The 21,715-nt window shown below is 43.5% G+C and overlaps 1 protein-coding gene across 5 annotated transcripts in view; it reads right to left on the bottom strand.

Annotated features, from left to right (window-relative positions):
* Positions 1-3,083: 3,083 nt before the first annotated feature.
* Positions 3,084-21,715, bottom strand: part of OTUB1 (OTU deubiquitinase, ubiquitin aldehyde binding 1) — a 669,979-nt gene continuing 651,347 nt past the window's right edge. For all 5 annotated transcript variants that reach the window (XM_044075629.1, XM_044075633.1, XM_044075632.1 and 2 more), the window contains exon 7: positions 3,084-3,430. In XM_044075629.1, coding sequence (XP_043931564.1) covers positions 3,233-3,430 — 198 coding nt within the window. In that variant the 3' untranslated portion in view covers positions 3,084-3,232. The remainder of the gene's footprint in view (positions 3,431-21,715) is intronic.

Raw genomic sequence — 21,715 nt, 5'->3', positions numbered from 1 at the left:
GTAGAAGGAATGGATTCCTCTGCATCAAAATCCTCATAAGCAGAGAGCGGTTGCATGCCTTCATATTCAGAAACCTCAGTCATTGGACTCCTACTCAGATAAAACTACTGGGGACAAGTCTCTTTCTTTTGGAAGGGGTAGCCTAGCTTCTCTTAATAAGCATAAGGTCTTCTGCCATTTTAAGCATTTGAGATTGAGGCATGGAAGCAGGTGCCTGAGCTTGGGTCGTCGTTTTTTTAGGTGTCGTTCGTACCCTGGGCCTTACAAACTGGGTAGTTTTAGAAAGAACTGAAGACACAAAACAAGTCGTCGGTTTGTGTCGAGTATCGGTAGTGAGAAGAACTTCCTCGGAAGCTGGTGCCTGCTCAGCGGCTCCGGACCCATCTAAGGTGGAGACATCCGCAGGATCTTTAGTCGAAGAAGAGTCTTGTGGCATACCGAACTCCGAATGGGTCTCGGTAGTGGCCTGCAAATCCACAGAAGCGGGCGTCAGGGGCTGCGAAAGCATCTCACTGAGGACCAGAGAACTGACTACTAGCTTAACATAACCGTCAACAGTTTTTGACCTGTGCGGTCTGTCTCTGTATCCTTACACTTTTTCGAAAGATTGGTAGTCGGATGGCTTACCGAAGCCATATCGGAATACGAGGATTGAGAGTGAAAATATTTAGCTACAATAAGGGCCTGACGACATATAGCTCTGGCACTGAACAAAGCACAAAAATGTCAGCGAGAGAAATCGTGGTCTGGGCCTAAACAGGTGATGCAGTCAAAATGGAAGTCTCAGTGTGGTATTTGCTTTCCACGGGCGAGACAATTGTTAACTTTTTCTGACATCAGTTAGAGCAAACAAAAAGGATCCCCAACGGGGTACTTAGCTTTAGAAGACTTCAACTTCAATTCGGAAATGAAAACTCAGGTAGCGTCTGACTGGCAGTCGTGCGAACTTGCTTGTGCTTCGTGCTCCTCGGCAAGAAAGACTGATGTAATGGCGTCGGCTGCCTGTTTTTATACCACCGACGACCTGACATCAGTCCTGAAGTGACAGAAATACTATGCCTCTGGTATTCAGGCAGACTGAGGGCTACCCTGGCAGGGATAACCCAAATGTGATGACTGCAACAGTGAAACATGAAGAACATCTGAAAATGCAAGGAAGAGACACAGAAATACTGTCTCTTCCTTCCATGATGAATAGGGATGTGAAGATAAGTATCCTTGAGCTCCAGGGAGACCAGAAAAGCTTGGGAACAAAAAGAAGAGGAAACAGCATCTGAAGGATTAACATCCAAAAGGAAGGGATCTTCAGAAATGTGTTGGGCTGAGAGAGGTACAGAATGGGTCTCTAGTTGCCTTCTTTTCTGAGACCTAAAACCTTCTGGAATAAAATCCCTTCACCTCCTGGGAAAGGGTCACAGCGTGAATGGTGCCTTGAGACAGCTTGGTAACCAACACAGAGGAAGGAACATTCAAGACCAATAACCACAGATGGCTTTCAGACTGCAGCAAAGAAGCTCTGAGGTATGTGTGTGTCCATATGTCATCTTCATGCCCTACGCCTTGAGTGGGAAGTATGTGTGTGCCATACAATGTGTAGAAAAACCTAAGACTTTGGTATACTGGATGAACATGCGGCTACTCTTAGCAGGGAATCCCTTTAGTAAAGAATACTGCAACAGTGATATGGAAGGACATCATGTACTACTTGCATTACAGTCTCACAAAACTGGGGGTTAAAACTGTGGAAGAAAGACTGATTTGCATGACATATTTTATACCAAAAGAATATAAAAGAAGCATATTAAATATTGTGGCAATTAGTCTCTGGCATGTTCAAGATAAAATGTGAGAATATCATCTCTGACTCCCCAGAGTCCCTGCCCAGCTAATAACACACAACTGATTACCATCATGCTGTCAATAAATAGCCTTTGAGAATGAGGAAAGACAGTCTGTACCTCTTTGCCCCCTAACACAGGATGAGGTACCACAAACGTCTAAGAGGACAGAGATTTGAAGAAGGTTGCCTAAAGGAAGTGGCTTTACACAAGTGAGGCCTGCTCCTTGCTGCTGAGCTCAGCGTATGCTTACCTGAAGGTTTTCTTCTGTAAACATGAAGGAAGGCAGGGCTTGAAGCATTAGCCCCACTTTACAACTTGACAGGGGTCTGCTCTGCCCCTTTTCAATTTCTGACCCCAAAGGGAAACAAATGTGGACGGGTGGACCACAAGGCAGTGACAGACAACAGAAAACACGTAATGGCCACAGCAAACGTGTGTGTGTGTTATGTGCACAGGTTTGGAGAGAACATAAAACAACTTACACACACAACCTAAATTACCTTTTAATTTGAAATTTCAACACAACAGTGACCAACCATGGAAGGTAACTACACCTCAAATCTGGCGCTACCCGAAGTTCTAAGAGCTGAAAGGATGTAGTGTAAGCATAGTAAATATTCTACACAGTGAAAAAAGGGCAAGACAGGTAAGTTTTTTCAGTGCAGTAGAATGTACAATGCAGTCAATCCTAGGACCACAACTCTTCTCCTTTTTGTGGATCTGCAGGATTTCCCCAGTGCCTCTCCCCTTCTATACCCAATTGGCTCATTTGCTAACCAGTGGAGGAGAGTCGAGGGTTAGGAAGCAGACTAGTTTGACAATCCTGTGGAGTTATCCTTTAAACCAATCCCCCAAAGCAGACTGCAAGCTCATCTACAGCTGCCTCAATAGGTGCAAGTTCACTACCATGCATGTGCAACCTGCTGGCTAAGTGTCTCACTCCAGCACAGGCTTGCTTAGTCCTTTGCTATGGGCAATGCACCTGCTCTTCTGCAAGTGTCACCAATGCATCAAGCTTAGCCATCTCCCTCCCTTCAGAATAGATGAGTTAGTGTTCTCTGCTCACTCAAATCCTTCCCCATCCAGTCCCTCCTGCATCAATGCCACTAGTTGGACATACTTTATCTGAGATGCAGTCAGGGTTTTAGCCCTCTGCTCCAGAACACTACGGTAGTCATCTGTCAAAAAAAAAAAAAAAAGAAAAGATAACATGCTCACAGCATTAACAAAAGACAAATCACACAGATCCATCACCCTTTAATAAAATGAAATATATTGTAACAAAGAAAAAAAAGCTTTAATACCATTTACAACCACAAAACTCTGTACAGTTCTACCTGTCTGGTTTAATTGTTTTGTACACAGATTTTAACTTCTTTTATATTTTATATCTATTTATAAAGAATATCATAATGTCCAGGTCTATACAATAAATAAACCTTGGGATCTGAGCCTTCTGGAAAGATGTGGTGATTGGTGGACCCGCCCTCTCCACGATCCATATACTCAACTAGAATGGAAACATTCAATGCTTGTGCTAAGGCAATGATATGGATATGGTCACTTTCTTTGGACATTGGTTCAACTTCCTGGAAGAAATAAAGAAAAATAAAAAAGCCTCTGTAACATTCCCAATCTCAAGTACAGCACACACAGCATAAACCAAAACATAAGACAGAAAGGTGCACACTTGAGACAGCACACTAGGCCAGCTGAGGACAGGATTCTGAGCATTTCTGAAACAGAACATTTTTGAAGCACATGACAATATACATTTAGACCAGAACACAAAGTAAAATAAACTATTACACCTCCCTTTACACACTCTTTTTAAAAGTCCTCTCTATACTACCACATTACAATACCTGTTCCATTTAATCAGAACACCCACTACTTCACTTTCTTTTAGCAGATATTGGATCAGAGACCATCTAATCAAAGGGAACACACACAAATTTACTTAGGACATTGACTAATGATATTGTGTTTTACCCCTTTGCGTGCTGTAAACTTTACCAGTTACCTGTTGCTGCTGATTTTATAACAGAATATGTGTGGATGACTCGTAATGAATTCTTATAAAATGCTGTTCACTTTTCTAATTTTGTTTCCATTGCTATAGATTGCATGACACACTACTTTAGCAAAGTACAGATGTGTACGCTTAGCATAAATGTAAATGTTCAAGTGTATTCACTGTTGCAGTCATTACATTTGGGTAATCTGCTGGCAGGTTGCCTTCAGTCGGCCTGATTAACAAAGTCTTGGGTCCTGCGTCTGTTGCCGTCCCTTCTTCCATGACATCAGGTCGTCAGGGGGTATAAAACATGCGGCCGACGCCATTACATCAGTTTTTCTTGCCCAAGATGTCAGGTGCCCCCCTAATGGGGAGCAAATAAACATGAAAACACAAAAGTATGCCTACAACAAAAAGCAAATACACCAAAAAGGATTTTAAGCATAGTAAAGGAAAGTAGAGGTACAGACTGAAAAAACTAGGGGGCTTGAGGGAGGGTAACCAGGACTGCAACAGTGAATACACTCGAACATCTACATTTATGGTAAGAGTACACAACTGTACTATGTTCTTCATGTTTCACTGTTGCAGTCATTACATTTGGGTAGATTCCCAAAGCTATGGTTGGGAGGAGGAGTTTATACAGCATTAGGGCCAGCTACAAGGCCCTGCAAGACAGCAGTGGCAAAGCCAGCTCTGGATTTAGAGAAAATTGGTAAATGATAATGCTTGATGAAAGTATGTACAGAACTCCATGTAGCAGCTTCTAGGATGTCCCTGGTAGGAACACCTCTGAGAAAGGCAGCAGAAGTAGATGCAGCCCTGGTGGAATGAGATCTGATCCCCTGTGGGATAGGTTTTCCATGGTGCTTATAGCAGAAATGAATGCAATGGCTTATCCATTTAGAAATGGTTTGCTTTGAAATAGCCTTCCCCTCTGCCCCTGCAGCAAATGCTACCAGCAGTTGTTCAGATTTTCTTCGAGATTTAGTCCTGTCCAAGTATAAGTTGTCTGTGCACATCCAAGGAATGCAGAATCCGTTCCCCTTTGTTCTGTGGATTGGGGAAGAAGGATGGAAAATGAACGTACTGATTAAGAGCCACACTGGAAACCAGCTTGGGTATGAAGGATGGATTGGTCCGGAGAGATACCCTGTCCGCATGAAAGATGATGAAAGGCTCCACTGCCATAAGGGCTTGCAATTCAGATATCCCTCTAGCTGAAGTGATTGCTAAAAGGAAGGCTGTTTTCCAAGACAGAAATTTTAACGCTGCAGTAGCAGCTGGCTCGAAAGGAGGTAGAGTGAGTTTCTGCAAAACAAAGTTAAGGTCCCAGGCAGGGGTAGGAGCTCTTCAGGGTGGTCTCAAATTTTTTGCCCCTCTGAGATACTGCTTGAGCAGAGGATGAGAGAAGAGGGGAGGTTCTGTGTTATAATGAGCTGAAATAGCTTTAATGGAGGAAAAATACAGGCCCTTGTGAAGCATCTCAGTTAAGTATTGCAAAATCTGAGGTAAATTGGGCGCTGCTGTGCTCATCCCTAAAGACTGGTTCCAGGCACGGAATCTTTTCTATTTGTCAGCATAAGATTTTCTAGTACTAGGTCTCCTTGCTTCCAATATGACATCCATCACAGGTTTGCTGAGGGATAAGGGTGAATTTAAGTGATTAGCTTCAATGTTGGAAGCTGAGGGTGCAGAAGTTGGTTCTCCTGCTGAGACAGCAGGGAAGGGGTCTGAGGCAGGTGCCATGGAGATGTGTGACACACTGCACAGGAGGGGGTACCAGTGTTGGTGCGGCCAGTCTGCAGCAATCAAAATCATCCTTGGTTTGTCCTGCTTGACTTTTAGTAGAACTTTGGAGAGCAGACGCAGAGGGGAAAAGGCGTAGACTGATAGGTTTTTCCAGCTGAAGGACAGAGCATCCACTTTCCAGGCTTGTTTGTGGGAAGTCCTTGTGCAAAACCTGGACAGAGCATCCACTTTCCAGGCTTGTTTGTGGGAAGTCCTTGTGCAAAACTTGTCCAACTGGTAGTTCTGGGGGGAGGCAAATAGATCTATGTTTGGGCTCCCCCATTCGCTTGTCAACATGCTGAAATTCAGTGGTTCCAGTTTCCATTCATGTGGGTCCATGAGGTTTCTGCTTAGTCCGTCTGCCAGTGTATTCATTTTTCCTGGCAGGAACTGAGCTTGTAGGTGCACTTGGTAGTTCAAGGCTGTGTTCCACAATGTCATGGCTAGTCTGCAGAGGGGGTAGGAATGTGTACCCCCTGCTTGTTTATGTACCACATAACTGTGGTGTTGTCTGTCTTTACCATTAGTTGTCCTGGAAGAATGTAGTCCTTGAAAGCTGTCAGAGCATTCTGTACAGCTAACATTTCCTTTTGATTGATATGTAGGTTCATTTGATTTGGGTTACATTTGCCCTGAATGCACTTCCCTGCTTTGTGACCCCCCCATGCATAGTCTGATGCATCTGTAGTTAGGGTTTGGGCGGCAGGGGGTAGTGTGAATTGTAGTCCCTTGTTTTGGTGGCAGGCCTCTGCCCACCATAGGAACTCCAGGCATAAGCAAGGTATGATAGGAATCATTGTTTTCAGGCTGTGACAATGCTGACTCCATAGACTTTTTAGATACCACCGTAGTTTCCTCACATGCAGTCTTGCATATGGAATTAGAAGAATGTAGGAGGCCATGAACCCCAAGGCTTGCAGTATTTGTCTTGCAGATAGCAGGGTTTTTTGAGGCCACTTGTTTGAAGTAAGTTACCAAATGAATTTGCTTTTCTGGCGTGAGGTATGCCATCTGGGCAGTTGTATTCAAGCTTGCACCCAGAAATGTAATCTGTTGACAGGGTACCAGCTGTGATTTCTTTTCATTTATGATGTACCCCAGACAAGTTAGAACCCTTTTTACAAATGCCAGATAATTTAAGAGTATGCCCTGGTTTTCTGCCTGAATTAGACAATCGTCCAGGTATGGATATATTTGAATATTTCTTTGCCTACAAAATGCAATAACTGGAGCCAGGCACTTTGTGAATACCCTGGGCACAGTAGACAAGCCAAAGGGCAGTGCAGAGAACTGATAATGCAAGTAGCCTGCTTTGAAGTGTAGGTATCTTATGCAAGATTCCCTGATTGGGATGTGCAGGTATGCTTCTTTTAAATTTAGAGTTGCCAACCAGGCGTCTTTGCCTAGCATAGGAAGTAATTGGTGAAGAGTCAGCATCTTGAATTTTGGAATCTCCAGAAAGGTGTTTAGAGTAGACAGGTCCAGTACTGGACGCCATGATTTGTCTTTTCTGGGTACCAGAAAAAGCCTGGAATAGAAACCTTTTCCTCTTCTGGTACTGGTTGAATAGCCCCCATGCTTAAGAGGGAAAGAACTTGTTTTTGAGCCTCTGGCCACTGAATTGGGGGCAGGTCTGGCCACCAGTTTGGAAATGGCAACGTGTGGAAATGAAATCTGTATCCCTGGGACACTATATTTAAAACCCATTTGTCCTGTGTTATGAGTTCCCAGGTTTTTGCATGAACAGCAATCTTTCCCCCAAAGGGGCGGTCAAAAGATAAGTGCTTGGGATTTTTAAAAGGAAGTCATTGAGACTGTTTACCATAGGGGGGGTGTCTTATTTCAAGATTTGGAAGTGGAGGCCCCCCACTGCTTAGTTCTGAGAGTCCCCTGGGACTGAAACCTGGGGTTTTTGCTGTGTCTGGGTTTGGCTTGAGAGGACCTGGAAGGAACTGGAAAGGACCAAATCTTAGTAGGCCAGTGCCTACTAAATCTCGGGAGGTTGCACTTGTTGTTATTGTTGTTTGTTTTTCGGCTTTTTCCCGGTAAGGATTCGCCACAGCAGAACTCCAGTCCGCTAATGATTGGCAGTAGATTTTTACGAAACGCCGAGGTGCCAGCACGACGCCCAACCTTCAACGAAGGCACGCCCATTTACGCCGCATGTCTTTCGAATGCTACCCAACCGCGGGGAGGACATGCAGACTCCAAAGAGAAGGCACTCTCAAGCCAAGCCGAGAATCGAACGGGAGAACCTTTTGCTGTGAGGTAACAACGCTTGTAAGAAATCTTTAGCAGTTTGCATAGATTTAGCTCTATCTTCCATTTTTTTAAGAACTTCTTCAGCCTTATTGCCAAAAAGGCGGCCCTGATTTAAAGGAGCATCCAACAATTTAGCTTTAACATGATCAGGCAAAGATTGCTACTTAAGCCAAGCATACCTTCTAAGCACAGACCCAGTAACAAGAGCCGTGCAAGAGGCCTCTAAAGAATCAAAACCACATTGCAAAGTCTGTTTTCCCACTTGTTCAGAAGAATGCATTAAATCCTGTAAATCTTTATTTTCCACACAGTCAGGAATCAACATCATTTTCTGTTTAAACAGTCCAATAATATGCTGTTGGTATTTTAACATATGAAACTGACAGTTTAAAGCTCCTGATTGCCAAGGCTGCAGAAGTATAAACCTTTTTACCCCATCTATCCAGCACCCTGGAGTCTCTATCAGAAGGGGTAGGATTTTTAGCAGTGGAAGCCTTAATGCCCTTGGGCCCCTGAGAAATGGCCTCTGGATCTGCAACCGGATTTTTGAAAAGGAACTTGTGGGACTCAGGAATCCTGTAGTATCTGTCAGGTTTACTAGGAGCCAGGGGCAGGGACTCATGCTATGCTGAGGAAGAAGGAAATCCACAAGCCTCTTTTAATCAGAAAATTCCTGGCTTTCCCAGTAGAAATGCTCCCTTAAAGTATGTAAAGTTCCCCAAAAGAAAAATCCTCAGGAGGGGAAGCAGTGGGAATGGAATCCTCATAAGTAGGCATGGACAAATCCAGGTCATTAGAAGAGTCAGAAGAAACAGATTCCTGATCAGAAGATTCATAATCAAGCTCAGCCCTAGGCCTCTTAGAGGTGGGGGGTTGACTACCTCTGATAAGAGTCATTAGATCTTCATCCATTTTTATCATTTGTTTTTTAGGCATAGGGGCCTGAGCATGTGGCCTAGGCATTGGATTTTTAGACATGGATCGAGACTTGGGCCTTATTAATGAAGCCGGTGTCGATTTAATATGCAAGTCTGTAGGCCTAAACACACCCTCAGAAGCCGGTGCCTGCAGAGTGGCTCAGGACCCATCCAAGGTAGAGACATCCGCGGGTTCCATAGTTGAAGTATCTCGCGGCATACCGGACTCCAAATGGGTCTCAGTAGAGGCCTGCGAATCAGAAGTAGCAGGTATCAGTTTCTGCGAAAGCACCTCACTAAGTACCGGCAAACTGGCGACTGGCTTAGGAGAAGCATCGTCGGTAATTTTGGACCTTGGTGGCCTGTCTCTGTCTTTATCTTTGCGTTTTTTCGGAATTCCAGTAGCTGGATGGCTAACCGACAACATTTCTAGATAATTAAACCGAGAACTGAAATATTTAGAGGCAAAAATGTACCAACGACGGATAGTGCGCTGATTACATAAAGCACAAAACAAACAGCAAAATACATCGTGGTCAGGGCCTAGGCAAGGAATACAGTACAAATGAAAATCTTTATGAGGTATTTGCTTTCCCCAAGTAATGCAATTATTAACTTTTACTGACATCGGAAAGGTGCAAGAAAAAGTTTCCCCAACGGGGTACTTAGCTTTAAGTTGAAGACTTTGGTTCTAAAACTCGAAAATGAAAATTTCAGGAGTCGGCCAACCGGCACTTGCGAACTGCTTCTGCTTTGGGCACCATACGGCAAGAAAGAACGATGTAATGGCGTCGGCTGCATGTTTTATACCCCTGACGACCTGACATCATGGAAGAAGGGACAGCAACCGACGCAGGACCCAAGACTTTATTAATCAGGCCAACTGAGGGCAACCTGCCAGCAGATTACCCAAATGTAATGACTGCAACAGTGAAACACGAAGAACATCCAACTTTCCTAATACTAAGGCACACTGTCTAGCTATACTTTCGCATCTAAGCAAGTCATGTATATGTATTTAATGATGGCTGTACTAAATTCTTTTCTGCTGTTCTTCATTGTAGTACATGTAAAATTAATGTTTTGTAAATGTTCTTTTGCAGCTTGTATTTCACTGCAATACAGATGTAGCCATCTGCTGCTATTTGTACTGCCCTGTATGTAATATTATGTATACAATCTACTCTGTTATAATTGTCCTTGCCTCAGTTGTCCAGTTCACTTACCCAGTCAACAAGCCATACATACATACATAAATAGATAACTAGATCTAGTAATCTATGACATTATTTTTTTTAGAGACCATCTATGATCTTTATAAAAATTAACAGTGGCTAAATCCTACGCTACACTTACGTGCTCAACAGAATTAACTGGTATGTACAGATTTTATCACCAGCTCCTATTTAATTGTGAGGCTCTGGGTGCTAACAATTTCCAGTTAGGAGAAAAAAAAAATCAAGGAGGTTGTGATGCCCCCAGCACTGGTCCAGTAATCAAGGAGCCTCAATCCTCACCACTAGCAACAGTGGGGATGTACACACTGGGAGGATGACTAGTACAAACACAGTAAAGTGCAATTTCCCTTAAGAGCACAGGGACCACAGTCAGTCTGGGGCTGGTTTCTCCCTCCTTCTCCAGATCCCCAATAAGACTCCCCAGTGGCACAGCTATAGGGTCGAGATCTCAGCTATGTGGCCAAACCTCCAGGGCTCTATCTGTCCAACCAGTGCTTTGTTTCCCTGCCAAAGTAGCTGACTGTGTGTGTGTGTGTGTGTGTGTGTGTGTGTGTGTGTGTGTGTGTGTGTGTGTGTGTGTGTGTGTGTGTGTGTGTCACACTGAGATTTGATTTACACACACACACACACACACACACACACCTGGGAAAGAATGGCACAAGTTTACTAGCTATGCCCCCTTTTGCCCAGACTATAAGGTAGTTATCACTGCCAACAGCCAACTCTATCAGCTACTTTAACGCCCTTAACAAAGGGTGTGCAATCTTGCTGTGTAATGTTACTATTAATCCAAATGGTAGTCTGGCCAAGAGTAAGGCTATTAGGAGTGGCCTGCACAGTGGTACCATATAGATATACAAGTACACTCAGAGCTTAAATATATCTCACAAACATCGGCCACAAAGATAGGTTTAAATATATTGAATAATAAAAGAACAAGAAAATACTCAATAAATCATAGCAGTAACTTCAGACTTCAAAATCACAGGAAATATTTAAAATAACATTGCAACACAGTCTAAAATAAATACAGAACAAATCTATCTTTACTATATTCCTTACTGGATCTAAAAGAAATTAATGCACCCTAGACTTAGTTACTCATAGCAAGGAAAGTGTGGTGAATGAATCTTCTAGCTGATGATGATGTCAGATCAAAGACAGATACAAAATGCCCAGTCACTCTCGCAGAGAGTTATTTAATATCAAAGATTATTGTTTGGATACTTGCAGCATGACATCACTTTTTGTCACCTGACTTCAGTTCCCAGGCTCAACAACCCTTGCTAGAAACTACTAGGATTTAGCATCTCCCTGTGAAAATACATAGCCTTCAGATGTTTGTAACTGCTGGAAGACGTAAAACAATAACAAAACACTGACAAAACAATGCAGAAAGCTCCCTAGTTTTAGACATCTTGTCTCCTTGCTGCATTGAAACAGTCTATTTTATTACGAAGTTCTAAAACAAGTTAATCTCAACCATGTACCTGAAGTTTTGCAAATTAAAGTTATGTTCCCGTTTCCACTGTTTATATACATTTACAATAGTTTATATATATTTCTGTTCTACTCCAGCAGGATACACAGTGGTCACACCTCTAAGCTCAGTACTGTACAAACCCTTTTCACACACACATTTGTACCAGCAGTTTGATATACACATAACATACAGTTCTAATACATTTGTCCGACAAGCATATGAATCGTGTTGACATTCACAACTGACATATAACTATTTACAAAATTCCAGATAGCTGAGCTGGCAGTGTTTCCTTCTGTCATACTTCTATATAAATCATATTAATATTCACAAATGACATACAATTATTTACAAAATGCCAGCGAGCTGGGCTGGCAATATTTACTTTTGTAAAAAGGCAAAAATAAGCTAACCACACTGCTAATGGAGGCTCACAAGCAAAATAACTAAACTGAGGAAAATAAATGTGAGTCAACCAACACGGTCCAGACATATGCATGCAAAGAAAAGTACAGTTTTGTACCTACCATAAATGTAGATGTCCGAACTGGATAGCATCTGCAGTCATAACAAGTGGGTTGTCCTGTCGTCAGGCAGCCCTGCAGTCGGCCGGATTCCAAAGTCCGGGTCCGGCTTCGGCTGATGTCGCACTCCACCCGACGTCATCTCTGTTGGTCTTCGGGTATAAAAGCATCAGCCGACGCCATTTTCCTCAGTGTTTCTTGCCCCAGATGCCAGTAGCCCTCTTGCAGGCTAAAATTTGGATAGATGCCAATGTTTCCAAATAGATAGAGGTAAACACAAAAATAAGCATATATGTACATATATACAAACAAATACACCATAAAAGACTCCCCCCCCAACAGCTAGCTATTAGGAGGGTAAACACCCTAGGAGTACCACAGAGGCTTTGGAGGGAGGGTAATCCTGACTGCAGATGCTATCCAGTTCGGACATCTACATTTATGGTAGGTACAAAACTGTACTATGTCCTTCATGGATGCATCTGCAGTCATAACAAGTGGGTAGAATACCATAGCCAACTAGGGAGGAGGATAAAAGTAGATTATGGTGTGTTTAGGATCCCTTGCAGTACAGCAGTGGCAAATCCTGCTCGGGATCTGGAATATAGAGGCAAATTATAATGCTTGGCAAATGTATGCACGGAGGTCCAAGTAGCCTCAATAATGTCTTTGGTTGCCACTCCTCGTAAGAAGGCTGTGGTAGTGGCTGTTGCCCTTGTAGAATGAGGTCTTATGTTCTGTGGAATTGGTTTTCCATGGAAGGAGTAACAGTATCGTATGCAATTTCCTATCCATTTGGAGATTGTCTGTTTGGAAATAGCTTTTCCTTCCCTTCCTGTTGCATAGGCTACAAAAAGTTGGTCAGTCTTTCTGCTATTTTTTGTTCTGTCCAAGTAGTAGCGTAGCTGTCTATGTACATCCAAGGTATGCAGTATTCTTTCCCCTCTGTTTTGTGGGTTGGGAAAGAAGGTAGGTAGGTGGATTGCCTGGTTTAAAGATACTCTGGATACCACCTTGGGAATAAATGTAGGATTAGTCCTCATGGACACTCTATCTTGGTGGAAGATTAGGAAGGGTTGCACTGCCATTAAGGCCTGTAGTTCTGAAACCCTCCTTGCTGAAGTAATTGCCAGTAGGAAAGCAGTTTTCCATGACAGGTGTTGTAGGTCTGCTGTTGCTGCTGGTTCAAAGGGTGATAGTGTCAACTTTTCTAGCACAAAGTTTAAATCCCAAGCTGGTAATGGTGGTTTCCTTGGAGGTTTTACATTCTTGATTCCTCTGAGGAACTGCCTGAGCAAAGGGTGCGAAAAAACAGGTGGATCAAAGCTGTATTCTGCTGAAATAGCTGATGCATGTATCTTGATGGAGGAGTAGGAGAAGGGAGCCTCTGGCTGGTCAGTTATGTCTGATTCATCAGCAGAATCATCAGAAGACACTGGCTCAGGGGGCTCTGCCCTAGGTCTCTTCTCTGGGGGCTGAGAGGCCCTGTCTGGGTGAGACTGAGATCCTCTAATTAAAGAAATTAAATCTTCTGCCAAAGAAAGCATTTGAGAACTAGAAGAGGGCCTGGATGTGGGGGGTTTAACAGGCACTGATTTAGTAGTCTTGGCTGCTTTAGCCCTGGCGAAGGCCTTAATGGACATGGCTGCTGGAGGCCTAGCAGCACCACGTGCTGGGGTAGAGACATCCAAGGGGATGGTGTCTGATAGGTCAACCACCGTAGTGGGTACAATTTCTGAGGTCGATTCAAGAGTTGTAGCAGGGGCCTCAGTTGTAAGAATAGGTTCAGCTGTACTTTGATCAGTTTTCGGTTTCGCCGAAACCGAGACACTCATGTTTGCTTTACCGTGGTTTCGCCGAAACCGCGGACCGCGAAAGTGTCGGTCTTTATCTTTGCTTTTGGTAGATTGGGTAGTCGGAGGATCCGACGGCATAATGTACGCAAAATCAGTACCGAAAAACTGTTCTGCAAACTCCGACCGGCCTAAGCGTTAAAACCGGTTGAAAGAGGCACAGGCGAACAGGCTGCTACGTCGTGGGCTGGGCCTAAACAAGGCAGACAGTAAGAGTGGAAATCTTTATGAGGTATTTGTTTCCCACAGGTTAAACAATTGTTAACTTTTCTGACATCGGCTGAGGCAGAAAGAGTCCCACGGGTACTTAGCTTTAGAAGTCTTGAGTAGTATTCGGTAGAAGTAATCTCTGGATCCGACCGACCGGCACTTGCGAACAGCTTCTGCTTGGCCGCGCGGCAAGAAAGACTGAGGAAAATGGCGTCGGCTGATGCTTTTATACCCGAAGACCAACAGAGATGACGTCGGGTGGAGTGCGACATCAGCCGAAGCCGGACCCGGACTTTGGAATCCGGCCGACTGCAGGGCTGCCTGACGACAGGACAACCCACTTGTTATGACTGCAGATGCATCCATGAAGGACATCAATCCATTTCAGCTCAAACATCTCAACAACATAATTAACCACATGACAACTTAGAGAGAGGGTACTTGAGCACCTAGGCAACATACGTAACCATGTAACATCAAATGCTTTAGCTAATCATGCCTTATTGTTTCCAGGACACAATTCTTTTAAATTCAGAGTTTTACAACTTTTACATTTCCATATTAGAAGAGGTGACTTTAATAATGTTGTTGAGATGTATGAGCTAAAATGGATTGTTTCTTTGCATGCATATGAATACCAAGGACTTAATAGTGGTGTCTCCCTTAAACCAGCTCTGAGTAGGTGGTGATATGGGTTACATCACTTTGTTTTATTGGTCTTTTTTAATTAGTTTCAGTTGATTGGTTGTGCTATGTTTTAAATATCTCTGTTTTAACATACTTTTGTATTTCTGTCTGATGAAGCGGTAACCCCACAAAAGCGCTAACCTTCTTCAATAAAACAGTTTTTTATACATTCTTGGTGTTCAACAGAAGTTTATCCTGCCTGGACCGTGTTGGTTGATTCACAATTACTTTTCTCAATATTTCCTTTTGTGACAGAGGTTAATGAACATTTTAAGGGTTCTAGTACAGTGATACAAAAAATAAATAAATAATGTGACGGACTCTAGCACCACTATTGATCATCCATCATCCATGACAAATGTAGATCTTTAGGCGAATGGATTATGGAGATCTAATACTATACTAATTAATAACTTTCTTACCCTACATGATTTAGTCTACTCATCTAAACAGCAGGGCAGAGGCCTCATTTTCATCCCTTGAATGCCATTATGACAGAATGCCATTAAGTGTGGTATCCACAAAGGATACCACATAGGACCTTGAAATCACATCCAGCTTACAGTGCCTTACAGAGGTAGCAATACAAAAAGAAGAAGACGCAACCACACAGGAACCAAGACAAGTAACAGTTTATTCCAAGTTTGAGCGCTTTCATCAGAATGCAGCCAAAGACTTCTTCAGAAACAATGATAGCAATTCAAACACATCCATTTAAATAACCCTCCCAACAATCATGTGACAAAAAAGAAAACCTTTAAAGAAAGAGGTACTTTATGAACTAATATAAATATTGAAAATGTTAAAATATGTAACCGAAGTTAGAAAAATACTTAAAAAAAAAAAAAAATTCAATTAGATCAAATAAGAACGTAGTTTGAGAACAGAGGCAATGGAAACACTGTCATTAATCCCCGGGTATAAAAAGGTATCAAGTCTAATCTGCCACCCAAGTTGTTTAAGCTCAAAAAGTTCATTCCAAGGGCCACCCTTAACATCCTTATGCACAGTATCGATACCCATAAAACCAAACTCATGGTCGGGGTTCTCATGCACGTATCCTGTCAAAGCATTGTGAACATTCCCCTTCCTAATATGTTACAATTACAGTAAAAATGTGTCCTGATACAAGTACCATTGACAAAAACCTTATGTTCAATAATAAATTTACATTGATTACGCCAACCACATTTATGGGTACCATTTCTTTTAGCTAATTTGGAAGGTAGTGTAGATGGTAAAACCTCTAAAAGTTCTTTAAAACATCTTCCTCTTCTATGAACCATTTTGACCCCATGTTTGAAGATCTCCTTACACTCATTGTAACAAGTAAAAATATGCCAGTGAGTACTCAAATGTTTATACACTAGTAAACCTTCAGGGGAAAAAGTGGTAATTAAGGACAGGGTGTAATCCCTACCAGAAACATTATTGCTCGTTAAAGATGGTAGGGACACATTATCACCAGAGGTATGTAACAATGGAGGCAAAAAACAAAAGTTAAGAGAAAGGGCTTCTTTTGCATTTGATATGGTTTTGTCAATTCATCATAATAGAAGGCAAGTCTCTGAAAGCCACCTGGAAAAAGTGACCTCTTGCACTTTCCTACCGGCTCTACCTTTAGTACAAGAAGCAAAAAGCTGATAAACACCATTAGTTCTGACAAGATAAAATATTAGTCTACAGTACATACCTAAACAGTGCAACAAACATTCCCCTCCATTAGAGTGTTGCAGAAAAATACTGGCTGGTTAACAGACTGGTTAAGGTTAATACCCATGGCTAAACTGGACATGAAAGTAGGGTTACAGAATCAATACACACAACTGTTATGAAATACAACATATGGTGATAGCTTAGAAGAAAAGGCATGCAATTCTTAAACCTTTATGGTTGACGCAATAGAAAGTTAGAAATGGCTGATAGGTGTACCTTGATGAAGGAATAGCTACAGCCTTGATCAAAAACATCTCCCAAAATCTTCATGACCTACAGAATTAAGAGCACAGAAGGAATATTATTTAATTTTTTCTGCTTGCTTGGAGACTTGTATTTGGATAGAGACTTTCACTAGTGGCACAGAGAGAATATTTATAGGTTCACAGATGGATAGGTTGTTGATCCAGAAGACCCATGGGAATCTAGTCACAACTCTCAAAAAGTAGAGTTGTGTACACTTACCATAAATGTAGATGCTCAAGTGTATTCACTGTTGCAGTCATCACACTAGGGTTTATATCCTGCCAGGGGTAGCCCTCAGTCAGACCAGATATCAAAGGCTTAGTATTTCTGCGTTGGTTGTTGTCGCTCCAGGACTGACGTCAGGTCATCAGTGGTATAAAATCAGGAAGCCGACGCCATTACATCAGTTTTTCTTGCCCCAACTGTCAGGAGCCCTCAAATAGGGAGCTAGGTTATGGTGTAAGACCACCACCAGTAAGAAAGTAAATACCAAAAATTCCCTGTAAGGAGAGAGGGAGAGAGAGAGAGAGAGGGAGAGAGAGAGACAAGGGGGATGGAGGGTGGGAAAACAGGACTGCAACAGTGAATACACTCAGACATCTACATTTATGGTAAGTGTACACAACTTTACTATGTTCTTCGTGTTTCACTGTTGCAGTCATCACATTTGGGTTGATTCCCAAAGCTGAAGAAAAGGGTGGAGGCAGTCAAGAAGACTGGGGTCTGGTTAGGATGCCTTGCAAGACTGCAGTGGCAAAGCCTGCCCTGGATTTGGAGAAGATAGGCAGATGGTAATGCTTGGTGAAGGTATTAACAGAAGTCCATGTTGCAGCCTCTAGGATGTCCCTGGTGGGGACCCCTCTGAGAAAAGCTGCAGGTTTCCCATACTGTTTGTAGTAGAAATGGATGCAGTGTTCTATCCATTTGGATAGTATTTGGATATGGCCTTGCCCTTTGCCCCTGCTGCAAAGCTGACTAGCAATTTGTCAGTTTTTCTAAAAGATTTAGTCCTATCCAGATAGCATCGGAGCTATCTGTGCACATCTAGAGAGTGCATAATCATTTTCCCCTTGTTTTGAGGGTTAGGGAAAAAGGTGGGCAAATGAATGGATTGGTTGAGAGCCACACTGGATACCACTTTAGGCATGAAGGATGGGTTAGTTCTGAGGGAGATCCTGTCAGATGGAAAATGATGGAAGGGCTCTACAGGCATGACTGCTTGTAGCTCTGAAACTCTTCTAACTGACGTGATGGCCAGAAGCAAGGTTGTTTTCCAAGAGAGGAATTGTACCTCTGCTGAAGCTGCAGGCTCAAAGGCAGGTAGGGCGAGCTTTTCCAACACAAAGTTAAGGTCCCAAGCTGCTCTTCTGGGTGGCCTTAAGTTGTTAGCTCCTCTTAGGAACTGTTAGATGAGAGGGTGTGAGAAGAGAGGTGACTCTGTACTGTAATGCGCAGAGATGGCAGAGGCATGAATTTTAATAGAAGAGAAGGATAGACCCCTGTGTAGTAGGTCTACTAGGTAATCCAGGATGAGAGGATGGAAGGGCTGTGCTGTTTCTGCTCCCTTAGCCTGGATCCAGGTGCAAAACCTTTTCCACTTGTCAGCATAGGATTTTCTAGTGCTGGGGCATCTGGCCTCACGTATAACATCCAGGACTTGTTTGCTTAGGCTGGCAGCTGGAGGAGAGCTCAGGGAATAAGCCAGGCTGCCAGGTTCAGGGTCAGCAATTGTGGATGCATGAATTCTCCATTCTTCTGGGTCAGGAGTGTGGGATCTGAAGTAGTTGCCATGGTGGCAGGGGTGACAGGCTGCGCAGCAGTGGGTACCAGCGCTGGCGTGGACAGTCTGGGGCAATCAAGATTGCCCTTGGTTTTTCCTCCCTTATTTTGAGCAGTACTCTTGAAAGGAGTGGTAGAGGGGGAAATGCATAGATTGAGAGGTTTACCCATTGGAAGGATAGAGCATCCACTTTCCAGGTCTTGCTGTGAGGTTCACTGGTGCAGAATTTGCTGAGCTGATGATTGGAGTGCGAGGCAAAGAGGTCTACCTTCGGGGTGCCCCATTTCTGGCTTACAAGGTTGAAGGTTCTGTGGTCTAGCTGCTACTTGTGTGGGTCTAGCAGGTTTCTGCTTAAGTTGTCTGCCAGAGAGTTTAGAGAACCTGGCAGGAATTGTGCTAGCATGTGAATATGTATGGCTTAGGCCGTGGCCAAAGGGTCATGGCGAGCCTGCAGAGAGGATAAGAGCGAGTCCCTCCCTGCTTGTTGATATACCACATCACTGTGTTGTCTGTTTTGATCACTAGAGGACCCGGGGAGAGGAGGGGTCTGAAAGCTGACAGGGTGTGCTGAACAGCTAGCATCTCTTTTTGGCTGATGTGCAGATGTATTTGATTTGGGTTTCAATGGCCCTGAATGCACCTGCCGTCCAGGTGTGCAACCCAGGCATAGTCTGATGCGTCTGTGGGGAGGGTCTGGGTGGTCTGGGGTTGTGAGAAGGGAAGTCAATTGTTGTGGTTGCATGCTGCTGCCCACCAAAGAAAGTCTTTCCTTAGACAGGGTATCATAGGTATGATAATTTCCAGGTCTTGAAATTGTTGACACCAAAGGCTTTTTAGGTACCATTGTAGTTTCCTCATATGCAATCTGGCATATGGAATGAGTAGAATGCAGGAGGCCATGAACCCTAGAGCTTGCAGGATTTTCCTTGCAGATAACTGGGTCCTGGTGGCTAGTTGAGAGAAGTAGCCTGTCAGGTAGGCTAGTTTTTCTGGAGTAAGGAATGCCATCTGGGATGCTGTGTCCAGGCTTGCTCCCAAGAATAGAATTTGTTTGTGTGGGGACTAGTTTTAATTTATTTTCGTTGATGGTATACTCCAGGGAGGTCGGTAGGTCCTTTACAAAGGTCAGGTGCTGTAAAAGCTTCTCCTGACTGTCTGCCTGAATCAGGCAATCGTCTAAGTTGGGGTAAATTGGAATATTTCTTTGTCTGCAAAAAGCAACGGCTGGAGCCAGGCATTTCGTGAAAACTCTGGGAGCAGCGGATAAGCCAAAGTGAAGCTCAGAGAACTTAAAGTACATAGATCCTGCCCTGAGACGCAGATATTTCCTGCCAGATTCCCTGATTGGGATGTGTAGGTAGGCCTCTTTTCGGTCTAGGGTGGCTAAACCAAGCATCCTAGGAAAGCATACGAAAAAGCTGCTGGAGGGTGAGCATTTTGAATTGTAGTATCACCAGAAAGATGTTTAGAATGGATAGGTCGAGGATTGGGCACCAGGTGCCATCTTTTCTGGATATCAGGAAGTGTCTGGAATAGAAACATTAGCCTATCTGGTCTGCAGGAACAAGCTGTATTGCCCTCATAGAGAGCAGGGAGTGTACTTGCTTTTTGGCCTCTGCCCACTGGTTTGGAGGAAGATCTGGGAACCCTTTTGGGGTTGGCAGACTATGGAAATAAAATTTGTATCCCTGGGACAGTATGCAGAGGACCCATTGGTCATTGGTAATAGAGGCCCAGTTGTTTGCATGGAAGGAGAGTTTTCCTCCTAAGGACACAAGCAGGTGGGCAGAGGTAAGGGGTGGAGGTGTAAAGTCATAGTGAGTTCTTACTATAAGGGAGTGGCTTAGCACTCCCTGTTTTTGAAGAGGAGGAAATCCATTGCTTAGATTTCTGCATTCCCTGGGACTGCTGTCTGGGGGGTCTGCTTACCCTGGGTCTTGGCTGAGCTGGCCTGGAGGGGGCCCAGAAAGGACCAGTGCTTGGAGGGGCAATGCCTACTGAACCTCGGAGGCTGGACCTGTAAAAAAGTCTAACTGTGTGCATAGATTTAGCCTTTTCTTTCATCTTTTTTAAGACCACTTCTGCCTTGGTGCAAAACAACTTGTCTTTGTTAAATGGTGCGTCCAATAATTTTGATTTGACATGGTCTGGCAAGGTCTGTTTCTTAAGCCAAGCATGCTTTCTAAGGACAGAACAGTGACTGCTGCCTGCAAGATGCTTCTAGGGCGTCAAAGCCACATTGCAAGATGTGCTTAGTAACTTGTCTTGCAGAATGCATAAGCTCTTGTAATGCTTTATTTTCTGCACTGACAGGAAAGGAAGATATTTTTTTTGTTTGAGGAGTTCCCACGGTATGCTGCTGCTACTTCAGCATGTGGAACTGGCAAATTTAGCGCTCTAATAGCAAGAGTTGCAGAGGTGTATACTTTTTTACCCCATCTGTCTAAAGCTCAGGAATCCCTGTCTGAGGGGGTGGGATTCTTAGTGGAGGTTGCTTTCATTCCTTTAGGTCCTTGGGAGATGACCTCTGGGTCAGCAGTAGGATTTTTGAAAAGAAAACTCAGAGTCAGGGACTCCATAGTACCCGTTAGATTTCCTGGGAGCAGGAGGGAGGGTGTCAGGAGTCAAACTGGATTCCATAAAGGCATCATCCACAACACCAAGGACAGGAGGAATGCCCAGAGGTCTGTGCTGTGGAAGATCTAAGAATTCCCAGTGTCTCTTTTTTGACTGAGGATAGTCCTGACATTCCCATTAGAAATGCTCCTTTAAAGTATGTAGGGTTTCACCAAATGAAAAATCCTCGGGAGGAGAGGTAGAAGGAATGGATTCCTCTGCATCAGAATCCTCATAAGCAGAGAATGGTTGCATGTCTTCATATTCAGAAACCTCAGTGTCATCGGACTCCTGTCCAGATAAAACTACTGGGGACAAGTCTCTTTTTCTTTTGGAGGTGGTAGCCTGGCTTCCCTTAATAAGCATAATAAGGTCTTCTGCCATTTTAAGCATTTGAGACTGAGGCATGGAAGCAAGTGCCTGCGCTTGAGTCGTTGGTTTTTTAGGCATAGTTTGTACCCTGGGCCTTAGACATTCCACAGTTTTAGAAAGAACTGAAGATGCAAAAGAAATCATCGGTTTGTGTCGAGTATC

This window comes from Protopterus annectens, chromosome 6.part1, assembly GCF_019279795.1.
Source record: "Protopterus annectens isolate FY-2018-M chromosome 6.part1, PAN1.0, whole genome shotgun sequence".
NCBI lineage: Eukaryota > Metazoa > Chordata > Ceratodontiformes > Protopteridae > Protopterus > Protopterus annectens.
Note: the sequence above shows the minus strand (reverse complement) of the source record. Positions and strands in the feature narration are given on the sequence as shown.